The sequence below is a fragment of the Colletotrichum karsti genome (assembly GCF_011947395.1).
Source record: "Colletotrichum karsti strain CkLH20 chromosome Unknown Scaffold33, whole genome shotgun sequence".
In the NCBI taxonomy this organism is placed as follows: Eukaryota; Fungi; Ascomycota; class Sordariomycetes; order Glomerellales; family Glomerellaceae; genus Colletotrichum; species Colletotrichum karsti.
In genome coordinates, this window is record NW_024065933.1 from 364,430 (window position 1) to 384,193 (window position 19,764).

The 19,764-nt window shown below is 54.4% G+C and overlaps 4 protein-coding genes across 4 annotated transcripts; 2 read left to right on the forward strand and 2 right to left on the reverse strand.

Annotated features, from left to right (window-relative positions):
- Positions 1–838: 838 nt before the first annotated feature.
- CkaCkLH20_09373 (uncharacterized protein) lies at positions 839–2,497 on the forward strand (the record flags this gene model as incomplete). The annotated part of the gene is made up of 1 exon (XM_038892088.1): positions 839–2,497. One exon carries the CDS (start codon positions 839–841, stop codon positions 2,495–2,497), a length of 1,659 nt encoding a protein of 552 aa, XP_038742671.1.
- Positions 2,498–5,877: 3,380 nt separating this feature from the next.
- On the reverse strand, positions 5,878–7,254 carry CkaCkLH20_09374 (uncharacterized protein; the record flags this gene model as incomplete). Its single annotated transcript, XM_038892089.1, has 3 exons — positions 5,878–6,210; positions 6,267–6,355; positions 6,408–7,254. The coding sequence occupies 3 exons, from the start codon at positions 7,252–7,254 to the stop codon at positions 5,878–5,880; spliced, it is 1,269 nt and encodes a 422-aa protein (XP_038742672.1).
- A 927-nt stretch (positions 7,255–8,181) lies between these two features.
- On the reverse strand, positions 8,182–11,848 carry CkaCkLH20_09375 (glycoprotein X; the record flags this gene model as incomplete). Its single annotated transcript, XM_038892090.1, has 3 exons — positions 8,182–11,137; positions 11,193–11,315; positions 11,373–11,848. The coding sequence occupies 3 exons, from the start codon at positions 11,846–11,848 to the stop codon at positions 8,182–8,184; spliced, it is 3,555 nt and encodes a 1,184-aa protein (XP_038742673.1).
- A 5,082-nt stretch (positions 11,849–16,930) lies between these two features.
- On the forward strand, positions 16,931–19,613 carry CkaCkLH20_09376 (kelch repeat protein; the record flags this gene model as incomplete). The annotated part of the gene is made up of 5 exons (XM_038892091.1): positions 16,931–17,048; positions 17,099–17,194; positions 17,242–17,888; positions 17,942–18,947; positions 19,006–19,613. The coding sequence occupies 5 exons, from the start codon at positions 16,931–16,933 to the stop codon at positions 19,611–19,613; spliced, it is 2,475 nt and encodes an 824-aa protein (XP_038742674.1).
- Between the last annotated feature and the right edge of the window lie 151 nt (positions 19,614–19,764).

Genomic DNA, 19,764 nt, shown 5'->3' on the forward strand with positions numbered 1-19,764 from the left:
GTTCAGTAATATGACGTGCGGAAAGCGGGGTATATATCACAAAAGAGGCAGTTCAACCAGGCTATTCTCATTGGTTCACTGCATGATTAGCGCAGAATACCCAAGGTATTCCAAGTGTTATTGCATTTGTTGATGGTTTCTTTGACCCAAAATGCCAGACAGGTCGCTGTCGATGGTCGAATCAAGTGGAACTGGCTTGTTCAGGGATTCTAGAATGCAGCTCAAGAGTGTGTCAAGTCCCTGAACGTTGTTCCACAAGGTTTTGCGTTCTCTAAATTTCGGGATGGCAGACTTGATACGCCTACTTGAGTAGCTGCGCTGTCAACAAGTGATTTATGTGATTCATCTGAGGCCTCATGGGGCTGGCTGGCTGGTTTTCACTTGCTGCATTTCACGCTTTGCCTTGTTGACCTTTCTTGTTGGCTCACGCTGAGGTCGGTCAACAGACAACGTTGATTTTCGTGGGGAAAGCACGATTTACGCTTTGATTTATTGACGTTTGCTGCATTTCACTGGTTGCCAAAAATAGTGCTAGTGCTGTCCGAAGTGTATTTAGTCCGATGACTCTTCGGTGAGCCCAAAATGGCTTACACTAGGTTAATCCTCTGCTAACTAAATTCAGCCGAAAAACCTCTCCTAACCCCTAATCACTGAGACAACCTACATTGGCATTGTTATCAATCGAGCTCACCACTTCGATTTTCTTGGTGAGCTATTTCCTTGAACAATTCGCTAGCCGCGCTAGCTATGGGGAATTCATAAACGCTTCAAAAGTCTCCCTCCCACACCGACCGACTATCCGCATCGTGCGGATTCAGGCCACGCCCGTGACTCCAGAATGGCTGATCTCGAATTCTCTGAAGAAGATATCGTTCAGCTATCCCTACTTCGTGATGAAGAAACAGACGCTCTCATCGACGCTGGCTTCCTCAGCGACGACCACCGATTATCCTCACCGATGGACGACGTACTCTGCTTTACGCACGAAGAGCTCATCCTCCAAGTCACAGCTGGTATTCACTATCCTGTCAGGGCACCCGCCTTTGACCTCATCAACCTCACACTCTCGCGTAGGGACATAGATGGCCTCCGTGCTACCCTTCGCGGCATGATCGAGGAGGCGGCCGAGACGAACTGCGTCGAAAAATGGCTTGATAGGGAAAATAGCACGTATGGAATCTTTGAGGCGACCAAGGTTGTCTTGAAGATGGCCCAAGAGGTGGATGCTCTGGTGAAGGCGGTACAAAGTCGATCTAACCAGAAAGCCGACGAAAAGGGACGCATACCATCGGACCAATTTCAAAGGAAGGCCGTCCAGGCGATTACAACCAACGAGATCGCCTTAGAGTACCTGGGCATGTCGGCTAGGGAGATCTGCGAGACGATTCCTTCGTGTTACCGAGTTCTTCACGTCGAGTGTGTCATCCGGCGTGATCTAGCTGCCCGCTTCGATGCTTGCCGAGCTCGGTTGCGCGAAAGGCTCCTCCTCCACCACAAAAGCCTTCCGAATTGCTGCGTGAAGCATACCCGTCTCGAGGACAAGCTTGAGCATCTCATTCGTCCACGCATGACGTTTCACGGCACGCAGCGCCACTTCGTTCCCTCGATCGTCCGTCACGGCTTCCTCAAGCCGGGCTCGCGCGTGCCAAAGGGCGACAAAGGAGGATACGATGGAAACGTGCACCAGGTCCGTTGTGGGTCGACCTACGGTCGCGGCATCTACAGTTCGCCCAGCGCGGACTTTTCCTTGTGCTACACGGATTACTGGGCGCGGCCGACATCGCCGACCGAGTACTTCGGCCTCAAGTTGATTGTGTGCGCCACCATCATGGGTCGCGCGCGCCAGATGTTCCGCGAAGACAACTGGCGCACGCAGTCGAGGCCATACGAGGGCGCTGATTCACACGTGGCGAACCGCGAGCTTGAATACATCGTCTTCGACCCAGCGCAGATCATTCCAATCTATGTGCTGCACCTGGACTGGGGCGCCGACAATGCAGCGCACTTTGCAAGTTTGCCGATGGACCCATACCAGTGGAAGCCCAAGGTCTTTGCGTCCAACAACAGGATCAACGTTAATGAGGGTCTGGACTCTGCGTATGCAGGCGAGAGGCAAAGAGCAAAGCAGGCGGTGTTTGCGAAGGCGGCAAAGTACTTCCCCTACGGGTATGGACCAGCAACAGGCGGACGATTTGTGGTCGAGGAGGTCGGAGAGGTCTCGGAGGACGAGGAAGACTACGGTGAGTATCAAACCATGAGAGATACTGAGAATGAAGACAAGGCGGACATGTCTACAAGCTTCTGGGGATGGGTGAAGGCGGCCGAAGAGGACGAGGGTGGTATACATATAACGGCGGACGAATATACCGCAGAGAGCAAAGGATCTGGATACCGGCCGGAGAACTGGGACTCAATCAAGAGAGCTGAGTGGGAGGTGGAAGATGAAGACGATGATGATGGTTTCAACCTGGATTGGCTATCATTGGGTCAGGCTTAAGGGATCATCGAACACAAGATATGAAAGCCTCAAGACGGGATGGCCATTCCACAGCCTCGTTGTCGTAGCCCTTGAGGGGTAATCAGACCAAAGCAAATATTCCGCATTTTTCACGGGTACCAGAGCATTTCCCTAACAAATATCGAGTCATTGGATACATACAGTAACAACCGTTTGCCTATCTATTACGATGTGAAGATGGCTTCAAAAGCCATGCTTTAGGGTAACTATGTGAACTTTCCACGTACCTCTCCCGATAAGTCAAGATTAGTTAGATGAATCTTATTCAATTTGCTTCAAGTCTATTTGAATATCCCTGGTCTTACCGTATTGGGCACCAGGAAACTGTGAAGGGCATTTCAGGGTACCGACGGGCAGGGTTCTAGGTTATAATGATATTCATTCAACAAACACTATTCTAGAATAGACGTTAGCACTTGCTTTCACCGCGCAGCAATGCAGAGAGGTTTTCTGTGTTGTGATTATGGAGCTTTCACCTTCTCGTCATGGCTTACATTGCCACCAGTATCTCGTTTGTTTCTCGAAACCGATCGCAGAGACGCCGCCAAACCAATGTAATCATCACGACTGTCCACTGCCCCTTCGGAAACCGCGCCAAAGAAGGCGTGAGCAGACTCGTCGCAGTCGTCGTCAAGGAGAATCGTGTCTTCAAAAGCGCCAAGCAAGTCCTGAGTCCATTCGCAGCCCCAGAACTGCGGCTCTGTGTCTAGTAGCACCTCGTCCACCACTGGACTGGGCGAGCTGGCTGCCGAGCAGTCTGACGGCTTGCCGACCACAGCACCGCACCGAAACATGGCCAAGAGATGGTCGGATTTGTGCAGGACATCCAGCATCCACAAATCGACCCTGTCTCTGGGAGAGATCCAGTCTTTCAGCGAGAAGAAAAGAGCCGATACTTTTAAGTCGTTTCGAAGTGAGCACCACTCGTGTGCACTGTCGGGGCAGATCTTGCGCAGAGTTGCGGCCTGGTGCGAGTTACACAGCCCGGATGCGTTGGCTGTGTAGTAGCGTTTCCTCCGCTGGTCACTACACTCACGGCAGCACTGATAATTTGTTGCCGCTGCGTGTTCGCTGGTTGTCGGCCAGAGCATTCCGTGTAGAAAAGGCCGCAAGTGAATTTGGCTGTCGTCCATCATCAACTCCTGACGCTGGATCCCAGATGATTCCCCCAGCAAGCAGTCCGGAACGGGTGCCCAGCGTTTGGGAAACGGCCGGTCAAATCTGACGATGAACTCTTGCTCCAGGTTTGCAGCTTGGTGTAATATCCTTGCCAACTCGGGTGAAGATGCTGACGTGTTTGGTGAAAATACGTCTTTAGCCAGGCATTCCATGGCAGTATTCAGTCTTCCAAACTCAACAGGGACCGCCTGATATACCTTTCCGTTGCTCTTGACACTATTTGATCTCATGGAACTCAGGTGTGGTGTCCTAGCAAGCAAGTATGTCATCTCCCAAGCAAAGAGAGTTTGTTCCGCAGCCTTCTCTACGACGAGCGGCTTCCCTAACACTCCTGGATGCCGCAAGTCCCAACGCGTTCCAGCACACACTGCAAAACGTGATAGAAACCTCTCAGAGACTTCAAGATTTGTGGCCGCGTGCTCCGCCTGTAGATGAAGTTTGAAATCATCGAGCGTTGCATACATCGTACTTTGGTCGCATCCTGAATAATTGTGCCGTTCGACAATGTGTTTGGCCTTTGCACGGAATCCGCGACTGCGAAGGTCTCCGAAACAGAACAGGCACCGAGTTAAGTGATGCGATGTTGACTCAACGTATGTCTCATCAATTCCCAGAATTGCTCCGCAGGACCAGCTTTGACCTAACTGGCCAGAGCCCCCAGGGGATTGAGAAGCAATCAATGGAACATCATCCTTTTTTTCATGTTTCCCGTGGGGCTTTTCAGTCGCCTCAAATGTTTTTCTCTCCCCCAATGATGCTGTTATTACCATTCGGCTGAGAGACTCAGTAGCGCTAGCAATGCTAGATAGACTGTTGCTGAGACTGGAGATGTGACTGAGCGTTTCTTCATGCATCAGCATACTCCTCTTCATCTGCTCTGCCGAAGAAGTTGATACGTGGCCCACCAGTGTCTCGTGTAGCATGATTGACTTTGCCATGGCATTTGAGGTAAGCTCTTTGTTCTCCGTACTGAACTTCAGATTAGCTTCCGTCAGATGCTGGACACCGGCTTCAAACCGGTCCAGCTTTTCCATCCCCATTCCAGAAAGAGACCTACATCATTTAGTTATTAAACCAAGAAGTTCAGGTAGAGATGCTCACGTGTTGATAACCGAGATGCTCATGGTGATTTGGCTTCTGTGTGATGAAAGCCTGGATTCCAACTTTTCGATTGCCCTCACCTTGCGATTTCGCAAGACGTCGCCAAAGTTTTGCACCTTTGAGTAAGAATCCTTCCTCAAAATGTGATTCTGAACCCATTCGTCTATTTCCTGGTTGCATCGCTGTAGCTGTTTTCGAAGAGTGGCGATCACTGTATCCCAAGAATCTCGGTTCTTGGTTATGCGGCTGGTCTTCAGACTTTCGAGGATTGATTCCACCTCTTTGACCGTCACAACCAGTCTCAATGCCTCTCCTGTGGCGATTTCGGTTCTGCCGCCCACTTCTTTATTGTCTTCGAGGTACTCGTTAAGCTTCGACAGCCCACTCAGCAGCTGTCCAGTGAAGCCGAGCAGGCCAACGATACCAGCGGCTGCTTCCATGCTTCCTGTTGAACGGTCGAGCAGGCAGCGTGAGCTTCTTGTAACACGTTGCAGAAAGTTGAGAGGGTAAGGTTCAAAGGCAATTGAACGATGTTGGCACAAATGTTCGCAGGTAGCCTCACGCCACCCCGCCGCGTCATCTCCAAAGGCGACCAACCCAATCACTGTTTGAAACGCTCAGAATTACGCGTTAGATACCGTGGCTGTGCATGCTCTACGTGATCGACTTCATTGGTCAACTTGCATGCCGACACACAGCGGTATCCTATCACAACCCGTGAAACGGTGTTTCTGTAATCATCGCCAACAATGAAAGACGGAGCGGACCATGACCTGCAAAAACAACAATGGCTTCGTGACTGGTTAAGTAGGGAGGGCTTTACTATATTCTACGATAAATGAGAGATGCAGCAGTATTATCTAGTTCATCCCGAGTAATCAATCCTGCGGTTTCCTAGTTCATAATCGGGGCTGAGATGCATGGTGGTGATAATTGCAACTTTCCCATCACCATCTCCATCCCCATCGAAGTGAGTTGGACGTGAAAAAAGCTTGAAGTTGTCTATCGACAAAAGTCCAATGACATTATACGGGCAGATAATAATACCCCGAGATAACCATACAACAGCTTCCACAAAATCAGATATAAATCTCCAAAAGCCAATCCTCCAACCTCCCAGTCCACGGCCACACGGTCACATCCCTCCCCTCACCGTCCACCGTGAAGTTCCCATAGAACCCGCCGACATCTACCCCCTTCAGACGTGGCACGTTCGCCCGCACAATCTCCCCCGCGCGCTCCGTCGCGTTGATGTTCTCCATCTCGACCCGGCGCCTCAACCTGGCGCCGTCCGCGCCGTCGTAAAAGTTTCCGCACAGCGGTCCGCCGTCGAAGCCGAGCCCCAGCTCGGCCGACCACGGGAGGTGAAGTCGTCGGAGGTTGTTAAGGGAGCCGAGGGCTCGCGTCAGGTTCTGTTGTTCGTGTTAGTGTGCTGCTTTCCGTAGGAGGCTCGTCGGGTTCGACGCACTTGTAAAGCTTCTCCCCGAGCAGCGCGAGGACCTCTCTCGAAACTCTGGAAGCGGAGGTCTTCGATCTCGGGGAGCATTTCGGGCAGGACTGTGATCGTTCGTTAGCGTCAACTCCGCAAAACGCCCATCCGGGAACCTACGCCGCGTCATCTCCGGCGTCCAACTCTCCAGCTCGAGATCGAGCTCCCTCAACCTCCACCTCTTCAAACCCCCAAACACCTGCATCTTATACCCCCTCGGATCCTCCGGACGCGTTGCCCCCTCGGCCCTCCGAATCTGCAACTTCTGCACATTCGGCGCGACATCCAGCATCCAGGACGCGTACATATCGACCCCCAACTCCCGCACATCATCCAACCTCACCCCGTGCTCCTCAAACGCGGCCCGGATGACCTGGTTCTGGTCCCACCCCCTAATCCCCCAATCCAGCTTCTCCAAGCCCTTCATCGAGCCCAACACCTCGGCGAATAACTCAGGCAAGCCCGCCGGCGGGAGCACGGGCTCCCTGAGCTCTTCAAGGAGCCAGTCCGCCGTGCGCGGGTACAGGTGGACGCCGAGTTCGCGGACTTCGGAGAGGGCGCGCGGGCAATGCTTCATTTCGCTGAGGAGCGCGCGCGCGTTGGTCCAGCTGGGGATGTCGGTGGGGGAGTCTTTGACGCGGAGGCGGTGGAAGAGGTCAGCGGGGAGGTCTAGCCCGCCGTGCTTGCCGGGTTGGTGGTTCTCGGCCGGGACGGGGTCGCAGAAGAGCGAGTACGCGTCGTCGGGGCGGAGTCGCGAGAGGTCGTCGGCATGGGTTGTTAGCCAGGGGTGTTTGGTGTCGAGGATGAATTGCGGGATGTTGTTTGTTGCCGGGGTGCCGCTGCTGCTGCTGCCATGCCATGAGGGGATGAGGGGGACTTGGAGGGATGGGAATTGCCATGCTGCTGCGAGGTCTTGAAATAGGAGGGCGGAGAAGAAGAAGAGGGATAGGGTTGATCGCGTCTTCATGGTAAAGGCCGGATGGAGATTGAGTGATGAAAAGCTGGTGTGATGAGTTGCTCATATCCCGTGGTTCGTCGTGACGGGCTCATGTCTCTTTTAAACAGCGTTCGAAAGCAGGCTGAAGCCTGTGGCTTCATCTCAAAACACGTCTTCATTATCGTGCTCATCATGTTCAAAGAAGACGTGTTCGAACAGGCCATGAGTTTGAAGCGGAGTCCCAAAGGATCACCGAGAGTCACGTCGTCGCCCGACTTCTGCTGTGCCGCCGCGCGATTGCGGGTCTGATCGCTCAAAACCCACACGGAGCCTAGAATAGAGGACAGATTGCTTCTTTAAAATGAGTCAAAAGCCGAATATGGAAACATCACATACACGCGCGGGATACTTCGGAGAATCAAAAGACATTAATGCAATGGATATCGTGCTCTCACATACAACCACCAGGCACAGAGGCCACCTCGCCTCAACCTGCACCCGAGTTCCCATTATCGAACCTCCAAAAGGTCAAGAATTTCTAACATTTCCAATCTCAAATCCATTAGATTCATCGCAGACAAAAGCCTTCTTGCCTCAATGTATCTTCAGTAACCCCTGCCGAAAGCCTCACCGGGCTCCCGGGTTGCGCGCGCCGTGAAGGAGTGTCGGGGGGTATCATAACCAGTCAATCCGTCCAATAAATATGCAAAATGTGTTTACCCGCCCATAATATGCCGAATTATTCATTATTCTTAAGGAGTGTCGTGAATGCCGTTACCGAATCGTGTCGTCAAAGGTCTCTTTCGTCAAAACGCCGAAATTGTCATTGGCTTGGAGCCATAGGGAATGTCGTGAATTATAAAGCAAAATAACTTTTCCCGCCTGAATGTATGGTATAGATCCATAAAGAAGAGAAGAAAGGTGGAAATATGTGGTCAGAAGGAGTGCATGAGAAGATTAGATGAGAAGAATAGCCAAAAGCGGCGCGAGGATGGCGAGGAGGGTGGAGGTGGCGGGTTTCGCCGCTCCGGCGGTGGGTACGCTGGACGGGGCGGACGCGGTTGAAGATGAGCTGGGCTCGGTGACGGTCGTGGAGGCGCCTGAGCTGGAACTAGGGGTTCCGCCGGTCGCCGTCGGCACGACCGTGCTTGATTCAGATGGGTTTGATACCGAGGTGCTGGGGCTGGTGCCGGTGGTTGCGGTTCCGCTTCCGGTGGATTCTGTCGAGGGCGGTGCGGTGGAGGCTGAAGCCGAAGCTGAAGCCGAAGCTGAAACTGAAGCCGACGCCGAAGCCGAGGCAGTGGCAGTGGCAGTGGCAGTCGATTGTGCGGTCTCAGAAAGAGACACGGTCGCAGACGCAGACTCGCTCGCAGAGAGTGAAGCTGTCTCAGAAGCGGAAGCAGTCACTGTCGTGGTCGTAGACGGGCTGGCGACCGTGCTTGAAGGCGAAGACTCCGATGACGGGGTCTCTAAAGCAGACGAACTAGTGGAGGCCGTCGACTCTGTGGTGCTTGTAGTCGACTCTGTAGTGGGAACCACGGAGGAGCTGCTAGACGGCGTGGGGGTAGGCGTTGGAGTAGAGGTTGTCTCCGGGGCAGACGTCGTCGTTGTGGTGTCAGGGATAGGCACGGCGGACGTATCGGTTGCACCAGCTCCTTGGCTTGCCGTAGTGACGCTTGAGGTTCCGGTCACGATAGGCTCAGCTTGCGATGCAGAGGTCGATGTCGGCGTTGTTGATTGACCTGAGCAGAAGTTGATGAACTGAGAAAACTTGGGGTCAAGATAAGCAGCCGTAGTCTTCTTCTCGTCAGAGTTAGAGTCGACGCAAACTTTGCACGTGTCAACGCCCTCCAGGAATGCTGAGCCCGGGGCACAAAGCTGGCTGTTGTCTTTACCAATGCTCTGAAGCTCGATATACGGGTTGTTGCAGCTCTCGTAGCACTGAGAAGGGTACACAGTCTCGTCGCGCTTGCGGAGGAAGGCGCGGCGTTCGTAAGTCTTGCCCTCCTTGTGGTAATGCTTACCGCCCGTTTCCGCCTTGTAAGTCGGTGCAGGTGCAATCGTTGTTGCTGAAGCGGTCGGTGGGTAATGAGTCAAGTCAGTGGCGGAGGCCCAGTTGCCTGTTGTGATAGTCGTCTTCTTCCAGCCGTGTTTGCCCTTGATCTTCTTCACGATAACCTCGTACTCGAAAATATCGTACGTCAGACCGAAGGCCCTGGGGTCAAGGTTGAAATAGCCTTCGTTCGGGGGGACGTAACCTGTCTCGTTGTCCCTCCAGTTTGCTAGAGTGAAGGGCGGCGCGCGAACACAGTCGTTGGGGTCGCAGACGAAGTTGTCTGCCGGGGAGTCCTGCCACAGCTTGCAACCTGCAGGCTTGCGAGGATTGCAGACCCATCCAGGCTTACAGCCCCAGGTGAGGTCTGACTTCGGGTCGAAAACAGAGTTGACGGCAAGACCGGTGTTGGTAGGAGCGGGGCAGGCTGTCTGAGTTTGGGTGACCGTTGTGGGAGGCAACGTAATAGTGATGGGCGGCACAGTCAAGGTCGTGGTGACTACGGAAGTCGGGCCGGGAATAATGCTGGTGATAGTCGTGCCGTCCTCAGTAATAGTCACTGTGGACGCAGGTGCGGTCTCAATCACAGTGGTAATGACGGTGCTACCGGGGAGAGTGGTTGTCTCAGGCGGGAGAGTGACGGTGTCAAGGTCAGTCGTGGTAAGAGTCAAAGTGGTTCCTGGAAGAGTGATTGTCGTAACCTCGCCTGCAATAGTCGAAATTCTTGTCTCTCCAGGAAGCGTGACAGTCTGAGGAGGCGAAGTAATGGTTGCGCCAGGTGCGGTAACCGTGGCAAAGATTGACGTAGGGACTCTCACAGTAGAGGCAGGCAGAGTAATGAGCGAGATGACGGGCACTTCTGAAATGATCGTGGAGATGTAGGTCTCGACAACAGTGGTGTACGAAGTCTCCCGGATAGTACGATCGTTCGTGACAGTCACTGGGACCGTGACTGGGTAGCTAGTCGAGATGGTAATCGTGTCAAAGAATGTGGTAGAGACATAGATGGTTGTCGACGAAGTAAGCCATTCGGTGTATCTCTCAGTTTGCTTGTCGGTAACCGTGGCTGTTTGAGTAGCAGTCGCAGTTTTGGTCTGGAAGTCCGTGAAAGAGGCCGTAATAGTGACAGGAGTGGTGTAAGTCACGTAGCTGGTCCAGGTAGACACGCTGTAAGCGGTTGTGGTTGTCGTGTGGTCAACCGTGATCGTGTACGGGATCTTGGTCGTGTACTTGTAAGTAGACACGATGGTGGTCGGGGTCGTGAAAGTTGTCACAGAAGTTACGGTAGCGGTCCGGGTCACCGGCTTGGTGATTGTAGCGGTGTCGGTGATCTTCTGGGTCACGTCCTTGGTCACATCCTTGGTCACATCCTTGGTCACAGTTGCGGTGTCGGTGAACTTCTGAGTGATTGTGTCCGTGAAGTAGTACTTCTCCGTTGAGGTCTCAACTGTCGTATACGTTGTCGTGAGGTATTTCGTGACGCTGGAGACTACGGTCGTGGGAATGACAGTAGTGTACACTTTAGTCGTCGTGTAAGTCGAGACTGAAGTGTGGATTCTGGTGGCAGTGACTTGCTGAGTCTCGGTAAACTTCTGAGTCTGAGTGCGATCCTTGGTCTCCGTGAACTTCTGGGTCTCGACGTCCTTGTGGGTGACGGTGATTGGGTACTTTTTGGTGACTTCAATCGTGGTTGGTACGGGGACGGTGGAAAACTCAGTGAACTTTTCTGTTGTAGTCTTCCAGACCGTTGTTGTCTTGGTTTCGCAGATCTTATTGTCGGTTCTCTTTCTGCCGTATCCTCCTTGCGTCGGGTAGCCGGCCGGCCCAGATGTAGACGCGGCCTCAGAGGGGTATTTGCAGCTGGAATCAGTCAGATATATGAAGGAGAGTCGAGCACTATGTGAGCTTCACTTACACAGCAACTGTTGTTGTGACCGGGTAAGATGATACTTGAGTCTTCACAACCGTGGTGGTTTCGTAGTCCGTGGTGGTGTAAGCTTCGGTTGTGTAGATGGTCTCCTTAGACACAACAATGACACTGTGATCGTATTAGCCAAGACTGTCAGGACGCTTTGCGACGGTACCGTTGACTTACGTTGAAACCACGGGCTTCTCCTCCGTGATTGTCTTATCCTTGGTGATCGTCTTCTCCTCAGTCACGGTCTTCTTGTCGGTAACGTACACCGTCTCCTTCTCCGTTTTGGTGATGGTCTCTGTGTACTTCTGCTTGTCGGTGACAGTGACGGTAACCTTTTCTCCCCAAGGGCACTTCGAACCCCAATGCGCGCAGTCGTCGGTGTTGGTACCGTAATCTCCGGTCTTCTTCTCAGCGTTGGTAGGTGTTGGCTCTGGCTGAGCTGCGACCGAAGAAGCTGGCTCAGCTGCTGACTCTACCTTTGCTGTGGATGAGGAAGCTGGCTCGGCGATCGACTCCGGCGAAGGCGAAGGAGTGTACTCGGCAGAGAGTACCGAGGCTACCGTATAGGAATCATTCTGTCTGGCGTACAAATCCTCCTGCGCGGTGGCACTGATGGCCAAGGTCCCAAAGACCAGCAGTGATCTCAACAGCATGGTGACAAGCTGAAGTGAACGAACGACGACGGATCCCCAAGGCGCCCACTGTCAATGCAGTATGCAAGCTTGCTGCGTTGCGACGATCGACTAACGAGTGTGGGAGGGCGACTGTTGAAGCTGAAGGCGCGCACAGAATGTGCTGGGTGGGAATTGGGGGCAGAACAAACTCAGACGGGGTGAGAATGGTACCTGGGGGCTCATATGTATGTATGATGGGATGCAACGAGGGGAAGAGAGGCTGAGAGCTGAATTGGCGAGGCAGCCTTACCTGAGCCCAGAAGGAAGGAAGAGGACTCCGTTCAATAGCAGGATGAGATTCCCCGCAGGCTTTAGCCAGAGAAAGCAGTCCGTACCTCGTAAGCTTCCAGCGTAGTGTCCGGCAGGCGGGACCTCCGTCCGAGATGGTGTTGACAAACGTGGACGACCTGTGAACCGGTAATCTTTCACGCTCCTCTCCCACGCAGATGGGGAGGGGTTAGCTAATTAAGCCAGCCAGAGAGGGAGCCACGGGACAATGAGATGACGAAGGAATCCAACAACATGGGAGCTAAGCTCTAGGCCCTCGTGTACTGACGTGCCACCACCTTCGTGGGGCGTGCCTCGGACGGCAGTCGGGGCAAATGGAGCTGTGGGCTTCTGCCATGATGCTTCAATCGATGGTCATTGGCGAATGTTCAAGTCGGGAAAAGAGCAAATGGTACACGAGAGGCGAGAAAGCCGGTGGATTTGCACGCCGGAGGAGGGGTGTGGGAACATGGGCACAGAGATCCTTGCTCCGACCCGCGAAGATGACGGCAGGGATATGGTCTGTAAATGGCAAGCTACTGCCTTGAAAGGAAGGCAAAGCGCATTATGAAGACGACGGGTATCTATGACAACAGCACACAGGAACACTTCCAATTCAATGGCTGCCAAGATCAATAAAAGTGATAACGACAGCATGGACTACTTGGGTACGCGTCCCGAGAAAAGTCTGCATGCATCCACCACCTTGACTTCAAGACGGCATCGGTCGGCGTTTGTATCGACGAGGCTGTCAGTACTTGGGCCGAAACCCTTGACAGACAGATGACTCGCGGCAAATCGGTGTACATTGACTCGGCGGGAATTGGCTTGATCATCCAGACTGAAGGTGAAGGCAGCTGCAAACCAAGTGGATTGGCCTAGAGAGAAAACGGCAAACAGGAAGAAGAGACGAGCGAGAAAATGAACTTGGGCGTCCTGTAAGACAAAACCGAGTCCTTCACATGGTGGAGGGTGAGAAAAACAACTCGCGACCCGCACTTGTTGCCCTCTACGAGCCTGGCCACATGGATGAGGTCGGGCGCGCCAGGGCGGCATCGGCCGGCCGTTGTCGTCGTGCTTAAGTCGGGGGCGGGTGGCATTGACAAGGGCCAAGGCCGAAGAGCTTCCTGCACATCCAGGGGACTTTTGCATGGATGGCGGATGTGACTGGTCAGCGATGGCTCCGCTTGCGCAAGAGTCAACCATCACGCTGCATACCAAGGTTGAGAGGTGCGTATATGCCTGCATTGCCTGCTTCGTTGGATCGGCCTGGTGTGAAGAGGTAGAAGAAGGTGGATATGATAAGTAACGTAACAAATACTTTGTACGGTTCAAAGAATACGTGTTGGTGCTGGGCCAAGACAAACTCTGGGGCCTGGCCGTGTCGGGAAAGCAGTAGGGTAGCAGGCATGCGGGATGCGAAGCGCCTGCGACGGTTGAGCTCCGGCGTGGGGAATAAGATTGACGATCATCGTCCCAGGGACGCAGGCCATATTGCTTCGGGACTGCCAGGGACGGCGAAAGACGTGTTGGTCGAGGTGCCAAACTGTGGCAAAACGAATAAACAAGAGACAGAAAACCCGAGCAAGCTGTGCGACAGGCATGGCTTGACGGCACCGTCCGAGAGTCCCTTGCGGAAGATCGATCCACGGCAACAGAGAGAACAGCCTGTTATCGAGTCGTCCAAGATGCCATTGCTCGGTCGATTGCAGCGGGAAATGGGGCTGTGAAGCAATGCAAGTCGTACAACATGAGCCCAGATGCGCCACTTGTGCACATTACGACACGATTTGAGAGAACAATTGGTGACGGATTCTTGTCTCAGGGAGATTTCGTGTAATGCGGTCGTATTGATGCAATCATCGGCGATGCGGTGCAAGCAAACGAAGGAATTCCGGGGCAGCAGGCCATGGCCATGCGCTGGATAATGCTGTGCCGTCTTCAATGCGGGTCTCTCTCGGCAGAGGGCCTTCCATTTTCCTACTCGTCTTTTGCGACGGTTGAAGGCGAGGCTGAAAGGAATGTAAGCATAGTTCAGTCTCGACCACGAAGTATCGGGGGCAGTAGTAGACTAATGGTGTTATTGGGCTTGTAAGGTCATTCATGACAGGTTCGCTGCCCAGTTTGTGGCCACCGTGCGAGTGCGAGTCTGGTTGCTTGACCGATGTCAGAAGCCATGACATCGTCGTACATGGGTATTGCTTTTGTGAAGTCCGTATGCAACGACATCCGAAGAGACTCGGGGTGGTTGGCAGGGCAGGCTGAGGGAACGGCGGCCGGGTGGAAAATGTGATGTGAAGGAGAAGAAGTCAGCAGAGATGAGATGACCAGGAACAGGGGCCAAAAACGCGCTCACAATAGAGATGAACTAGACCGAGTTCAGCTTAGCGCCATGGCAGGGGAGCATTGTTCCTGCCCTATGAGAGGATCTTCCCGGGTCCACCTGTCTACTTACGGACTAGCGTGCTGATCTAATCCTGGAGAGGGAAAGAGGGGTAATGGGTGAAAGTGGGCCTGCTCCGTCCGTGCTTGCCACTCCACCAGCCTCTCAAAACGCGACATCCCATTGGACAGAAACGGATTACCTCATCTGCGCTAGTCTTTAACTGGCTTAGGTAACTAAAGGGAATCCTCGACTCCTCCGACCGTTTATCGCCGCCGGTTGTTCTCCCGTCCTTCTTCCCGTCCTCCACCTTAAATTGATGCTTCGACTTCTAAACGACAGCTGGCCTTGTGGCTGGCCTTCGCCATCGCCCCCGCCCCCGATGAGACCATCTAGATGAGAAAGCCATCGGATGCTTTTGCCGTTTCGATCGGCCTGGCGCATCTTTATCCGTCTGTGCACTTTCAAAAATGATCACCAAACAGGCTGATGTCGGGGCACGAATACCTCGCCGAAGACCTTGAATTGTCTGACGGTTCACCGACTCTTGTTATTGTCCAGGATACGTCTTACTTCGATCCTACAGGGCTGACGCCGTCATCCTACCACACTCTATTTAGTGAGCTACCGACTCTGCCTGTTCCTGACCTAGAAGACTGGGAGCTCGATTCTGGCGCGAGCACAAGCTCCCCTGTCACCGATCCTAGCCCGAGCCCCAACCTGCAATTGTGTTGGTACCATCCAGGCCTTGCAAGTTGACTTGGCGACCCGTCTATTGACTGACTTGCAGCCAGCCTTCCCATGCAACAGCCACTGCCACTACACCATCAAATATGCATGCTTATGTCGGAACCACTGCACCCAGAAGCTGCTGATGAGAGGCACAGGCAGCAGCTATCTACGTTCTGCCAACTAGCAAGCTTTTGCCTCCTCCAGATCGTTCGCTCGAATCATATCACCTCGGCAGGTGCGCTGTCTTGCAGCTCGTTCGAGTTCAAGTCACCATGATAATCTCGGACTACTTGCCGCGAAGAGCTAATACAACCACCAGTGCTTACCTTACTCTCGAATTCGCATTCGCCCGCAAAGTCAAGTCGTCCTCTTCCGGATGTGAAAAGCATGTTCGACCGCCGATCTGCCGACACGGCAGCACGTTTGCTTGCCAGGCAGACGGTCCCTTTGTGCGTTGGTATGTCCCGACAACGAGTGTTGAGGGAGACAATTGCGCTTGCTCATCCACCGCATTTGTCAATGTTGTGCTGCCGCCGTGTCTCCTCATACTGGGCACAGCCTGATTGTGGCACATAATCTGTCTCTGCTCTATGCCATGACCATGACGGTGCTGCACTGTCTGTTTTCGTGGTCGACCTTTATACGAGGCAACAGCACAGCTGCGGAAACAACTTACGGACGAGACATCTTTCGCTCGAGTGAGACAAGCCTAGAGCCGACAAACCCATAGAGGGCTTTCTGCCATCTGAATCTCGTGTTCATCCATAGCGAGTATGAGTTCATGATTCATAGAGCTGGCGATGAGGCTGACGTTCCGCGAGCTCCCAAGATCAGCACAGCGACTGTCGCTCTGCTCCGGGTTGCCAACCCTCACCATCTTTACCCACCAATCACCGTGGAATCGCCTCGCACCCTTAAGTGAGCCGGTACGAGCTTCCTGTCTTCGTGTGTGGTTCTCTCCAAGAGACCGCCGAGCCCGACAAATGCCTGGACGGGGGGCCAAAGACTTGCATAAGCCCATCGCACCCTCTGCTACCCTCCATCTTCTCCATTACCTCCTCCGGTCGTGCTTCGCCCAGTGGGCCCAGCCTTACTCTACAAACTATTTCTCACACACCATTCACTGGGTTGAACTGTTGTTGGACAGGCTGGTGTTCTCGCAGCGACAATCCTATCAGTGCCTCTGCCGACTTGTTGGCCCTCCTCCATCCGGTCCTCATTGCCACCCTACCGAACCGTTCATTCGGGCGTCCGGCGAAGGCGACGCGCGGGGTTTCGTCGATCTCGAACGTGCTCTCGACTCTTCCGTTTCCATACTCTTGCCAATACACGTCGGGAGAAGAACCGTGCCTCTTTCAACAGCTGACTCTTTCACGGTCACCACCCAGGTCTATCAGTCTCAAGAGGCTCTAGAGCTTGCCTATCTAGTATCCTCAGCAAGGTGGACCTGCCCACAAATCAGCCTCTGTTCTCTCTCTCTCTTTCTCTCTGCTTACTCTGGCTCGTCCGCGGTCACCTTTCCGCAGAAACATTTGCCACTTGGTCTTGGTAGCGTAGTGCTCTTCCGCCCCAAATAAGCACCCCGGACTGCTGCCATGCGCTGAGACAGCGAAGGGCTACGTGATTTCTTGCATTACGCCTCAACGGTCGAGAAACTCGGGCAAAACGCCGTTGAAACGATGACTGCCGTGCGCTCCTTTCTGCTCGTGGCCCTAGTCGGCCTTGCGACCGGCCAATATGAAGGCTGGGAACCTGAACAAGTTGCAAGCACGATGTGCTATTGGGATTCTCCGCGAGGTTTGTAGTGCCATATATGCTCCCATTCCTGTAGACTGACTGTTGGATAGCTGCTGTTATACGCGACACAGTTTGGCTAGATGGCGGCGTTCTCACCTGGATTCCGACCATGAGGGATGGAAGCCCTGGTGACTTATCTTCACTGAGTGAGTTTCGCGGCGCCGGCGATGCTGCCAGAGGCTGATGGTCGCAGACAACCCGAAGGGACTCATGTACTCCTTCAGCTTCAACAAGTCGTTTGAGGCGACAACAAACATCACCACGCTGATTAACACCACATCAAAAGGTAACAGCATTTCTGCTAACATGATCGATGGCGCACTACTATACAACGATGAGGAGCTTTTTATGTATGGGGGCGTACTCCGCATCAGAACGGACGCCGCCGCTCCCCCAGACGGAGACAAAGCCCCTGTTTGGCGTTACTACAACGAAAACAACGCCCCTCTATTCGAGGCTGGAGGCAGCGAGATACCCTTCGGCAACGGTATCACGAGATATGTCGCCTATGGAGGTGCTGCCAGCGCCCCATCAGAGAACAAGGCCTGGTACGTGGGAGGCTTGCGCTCCTCCGCATGGGGCGAGATCTATCGCCAGAGCACCAGCAGCAATCTCACGGCGAGCAATACCTCAAACACCCTCATCACCCTAGACATGACGAACCAGAACTTCGAAAAGTTCTCGAACGATTCGCTGCCCCCTGAGATCAAGCCCAGAGCGAATCCATCTGTCGTGTGGGTGCCGGTCGGCAAGGAAGGCATACTCGTCGTTGTGGGAGGCGTCACAAACCCGGAGGTCGCTAACTACGCCGCTCGCAAGTCGAAAGACCCCGTTCTCAACGTAAGTCGGACTTGATGCTTGTCGTTCATGGGCCAAAACTGACACCTCCTCAGGAGCGAGAAAGCCCGGAGTTCATGAAGAAGATCGACATCTACGACGTTGCCAGCAAGTCATGGTTCCAACAGGAGACGGAAGATGGTCCACCTGCTTTGACAAAAGGCTGTGCCGTGGTAGCTACTGCCCAGGACGCTTCCAGCTTCAACGTTTACTACTACGGTGGATACGCTGGCGTCGACAGCAAGACGGGATTCAACGACGACGTCTGGGTCTTGTCTCTGCCATCGTTCCAATGGATCAAGGTCTCCCAAGGCACCGAACTCCACGCGCGTGCTGGCCATCAGTGTGTGATGCCATACCCCGATCAGATGATGGTCATTGGAGGCTTCGCACCGGAGTCCGGTGGCGGCAAACCGCCTTGCCTCGATAAAGGACTCTTTCGCATGTTTAACGTCTCCAGCGCCGAGTGGTCGGACGAGTACAGTCCTTCGAAGTGGTCCAACTACACCGTTCCTACTGCCGTCCAGAGCAAGATCGGGGGCAACGGCCAAGGCTCAGCAACGGCGACGGTACCCGCTGTGTCAGGCTGGGCAGATCCCAGCGTGGAGGCTATTTTCGCGACTCCCTACGCAACCAACAAGATCAACACCTGGTACCCCTATTCCGAAGACAAGACCAGCGCTCGACCAACCATCACCGGAGACCCTGGCGGTGGCGGCGGTGGCGGTGGTGGTACCCCGAAGTGGGTTGCCCCCGTTCTCGGAGTTGTCCTGGGCCTCGTCTTCATCACGGCCATCCTCGTCGGTTTCTGCCTCTGGCGTCGGCGCAAGGTTCTTCGTCGCGGCAATGGCACCGCGACTGCCACCGACGACAACGGATCGCGCATCATCTCCTGGATGAGGGGCCAGCCCAGTGAACCCGCAAAGGCCCCGACTGTCACCACGGAGGAGGCCTCCACGCAGGACATGGCAGAGGTCCGAACACCGCCTCCTGCTCCGGCGGCATCTCCCGCCCCGGCTGTGGCTCATGAAATGGCCGACAACCACATCGCCGAGTTGCCTGGTAAGTCGAACCCCCAAATCTAATCTCCATACCGCGTCGCGATTCTAATCATCCACAGACACCTCTCCTCGCGCAGAACTCCACGGCGTAGGCCTCACCCCCGTCGAAATCATCAACAAGCACACCCACTTCGGCCGCGGCGACGCCTCCAACCCCGCCACGACGCACCAGTCCTCCTACTACGCCTCCGTCTCCAGCAACGAGAACGCCTCCTCGCTCTCGCGCTCCTCGGGCGTCCTCGGCTACCAGACGCGCGCCCAGTCACCGTCCCCGGGCCCGCCGTCCCCGCCCATCACCAACTCCGTCCCCGCGGGACGCCACGACTCCGACGTCTCGGGGCTGAGCGACCAGGAGGCGCGACACCTCCGACACGTCAGCCAGGCGACCGTCAGCTCGGCCTCGTCCGGCGGGGAGCAGGAGGTCTCGTCGTCCGGGGCGCAGCAGGGCGCCCGGGGCGTCCCGGCCACCGTTCCCGAGACGCCCACGCCCGGGATCCCCGATATGCCGACGCCGGGGCACCCGAGTCCGCTGAGTCCGCCGACGGGGGCTTCGGACGGGGAGGATTACATCTCGGCGAGGATGCTGCCGGTTAGTCCTGCCGGGACGGGGACGTTGAGGAGGAGTATGTTTCACGAGAGTGAGGACGATCTTGGATCGAGGAAGTAGAAATCTTCACAGTCTTTCTTGTATTAATGCCTTCATGAGATTGACATCGTCGGGTTTGACGTAATTTACCTTGTAAAATGACGAGAAAGGCGTGAACCGTTGCTTTGTGGGTACTGAGGCTGTTTACTACCTTCCATCAATTACGACGTTT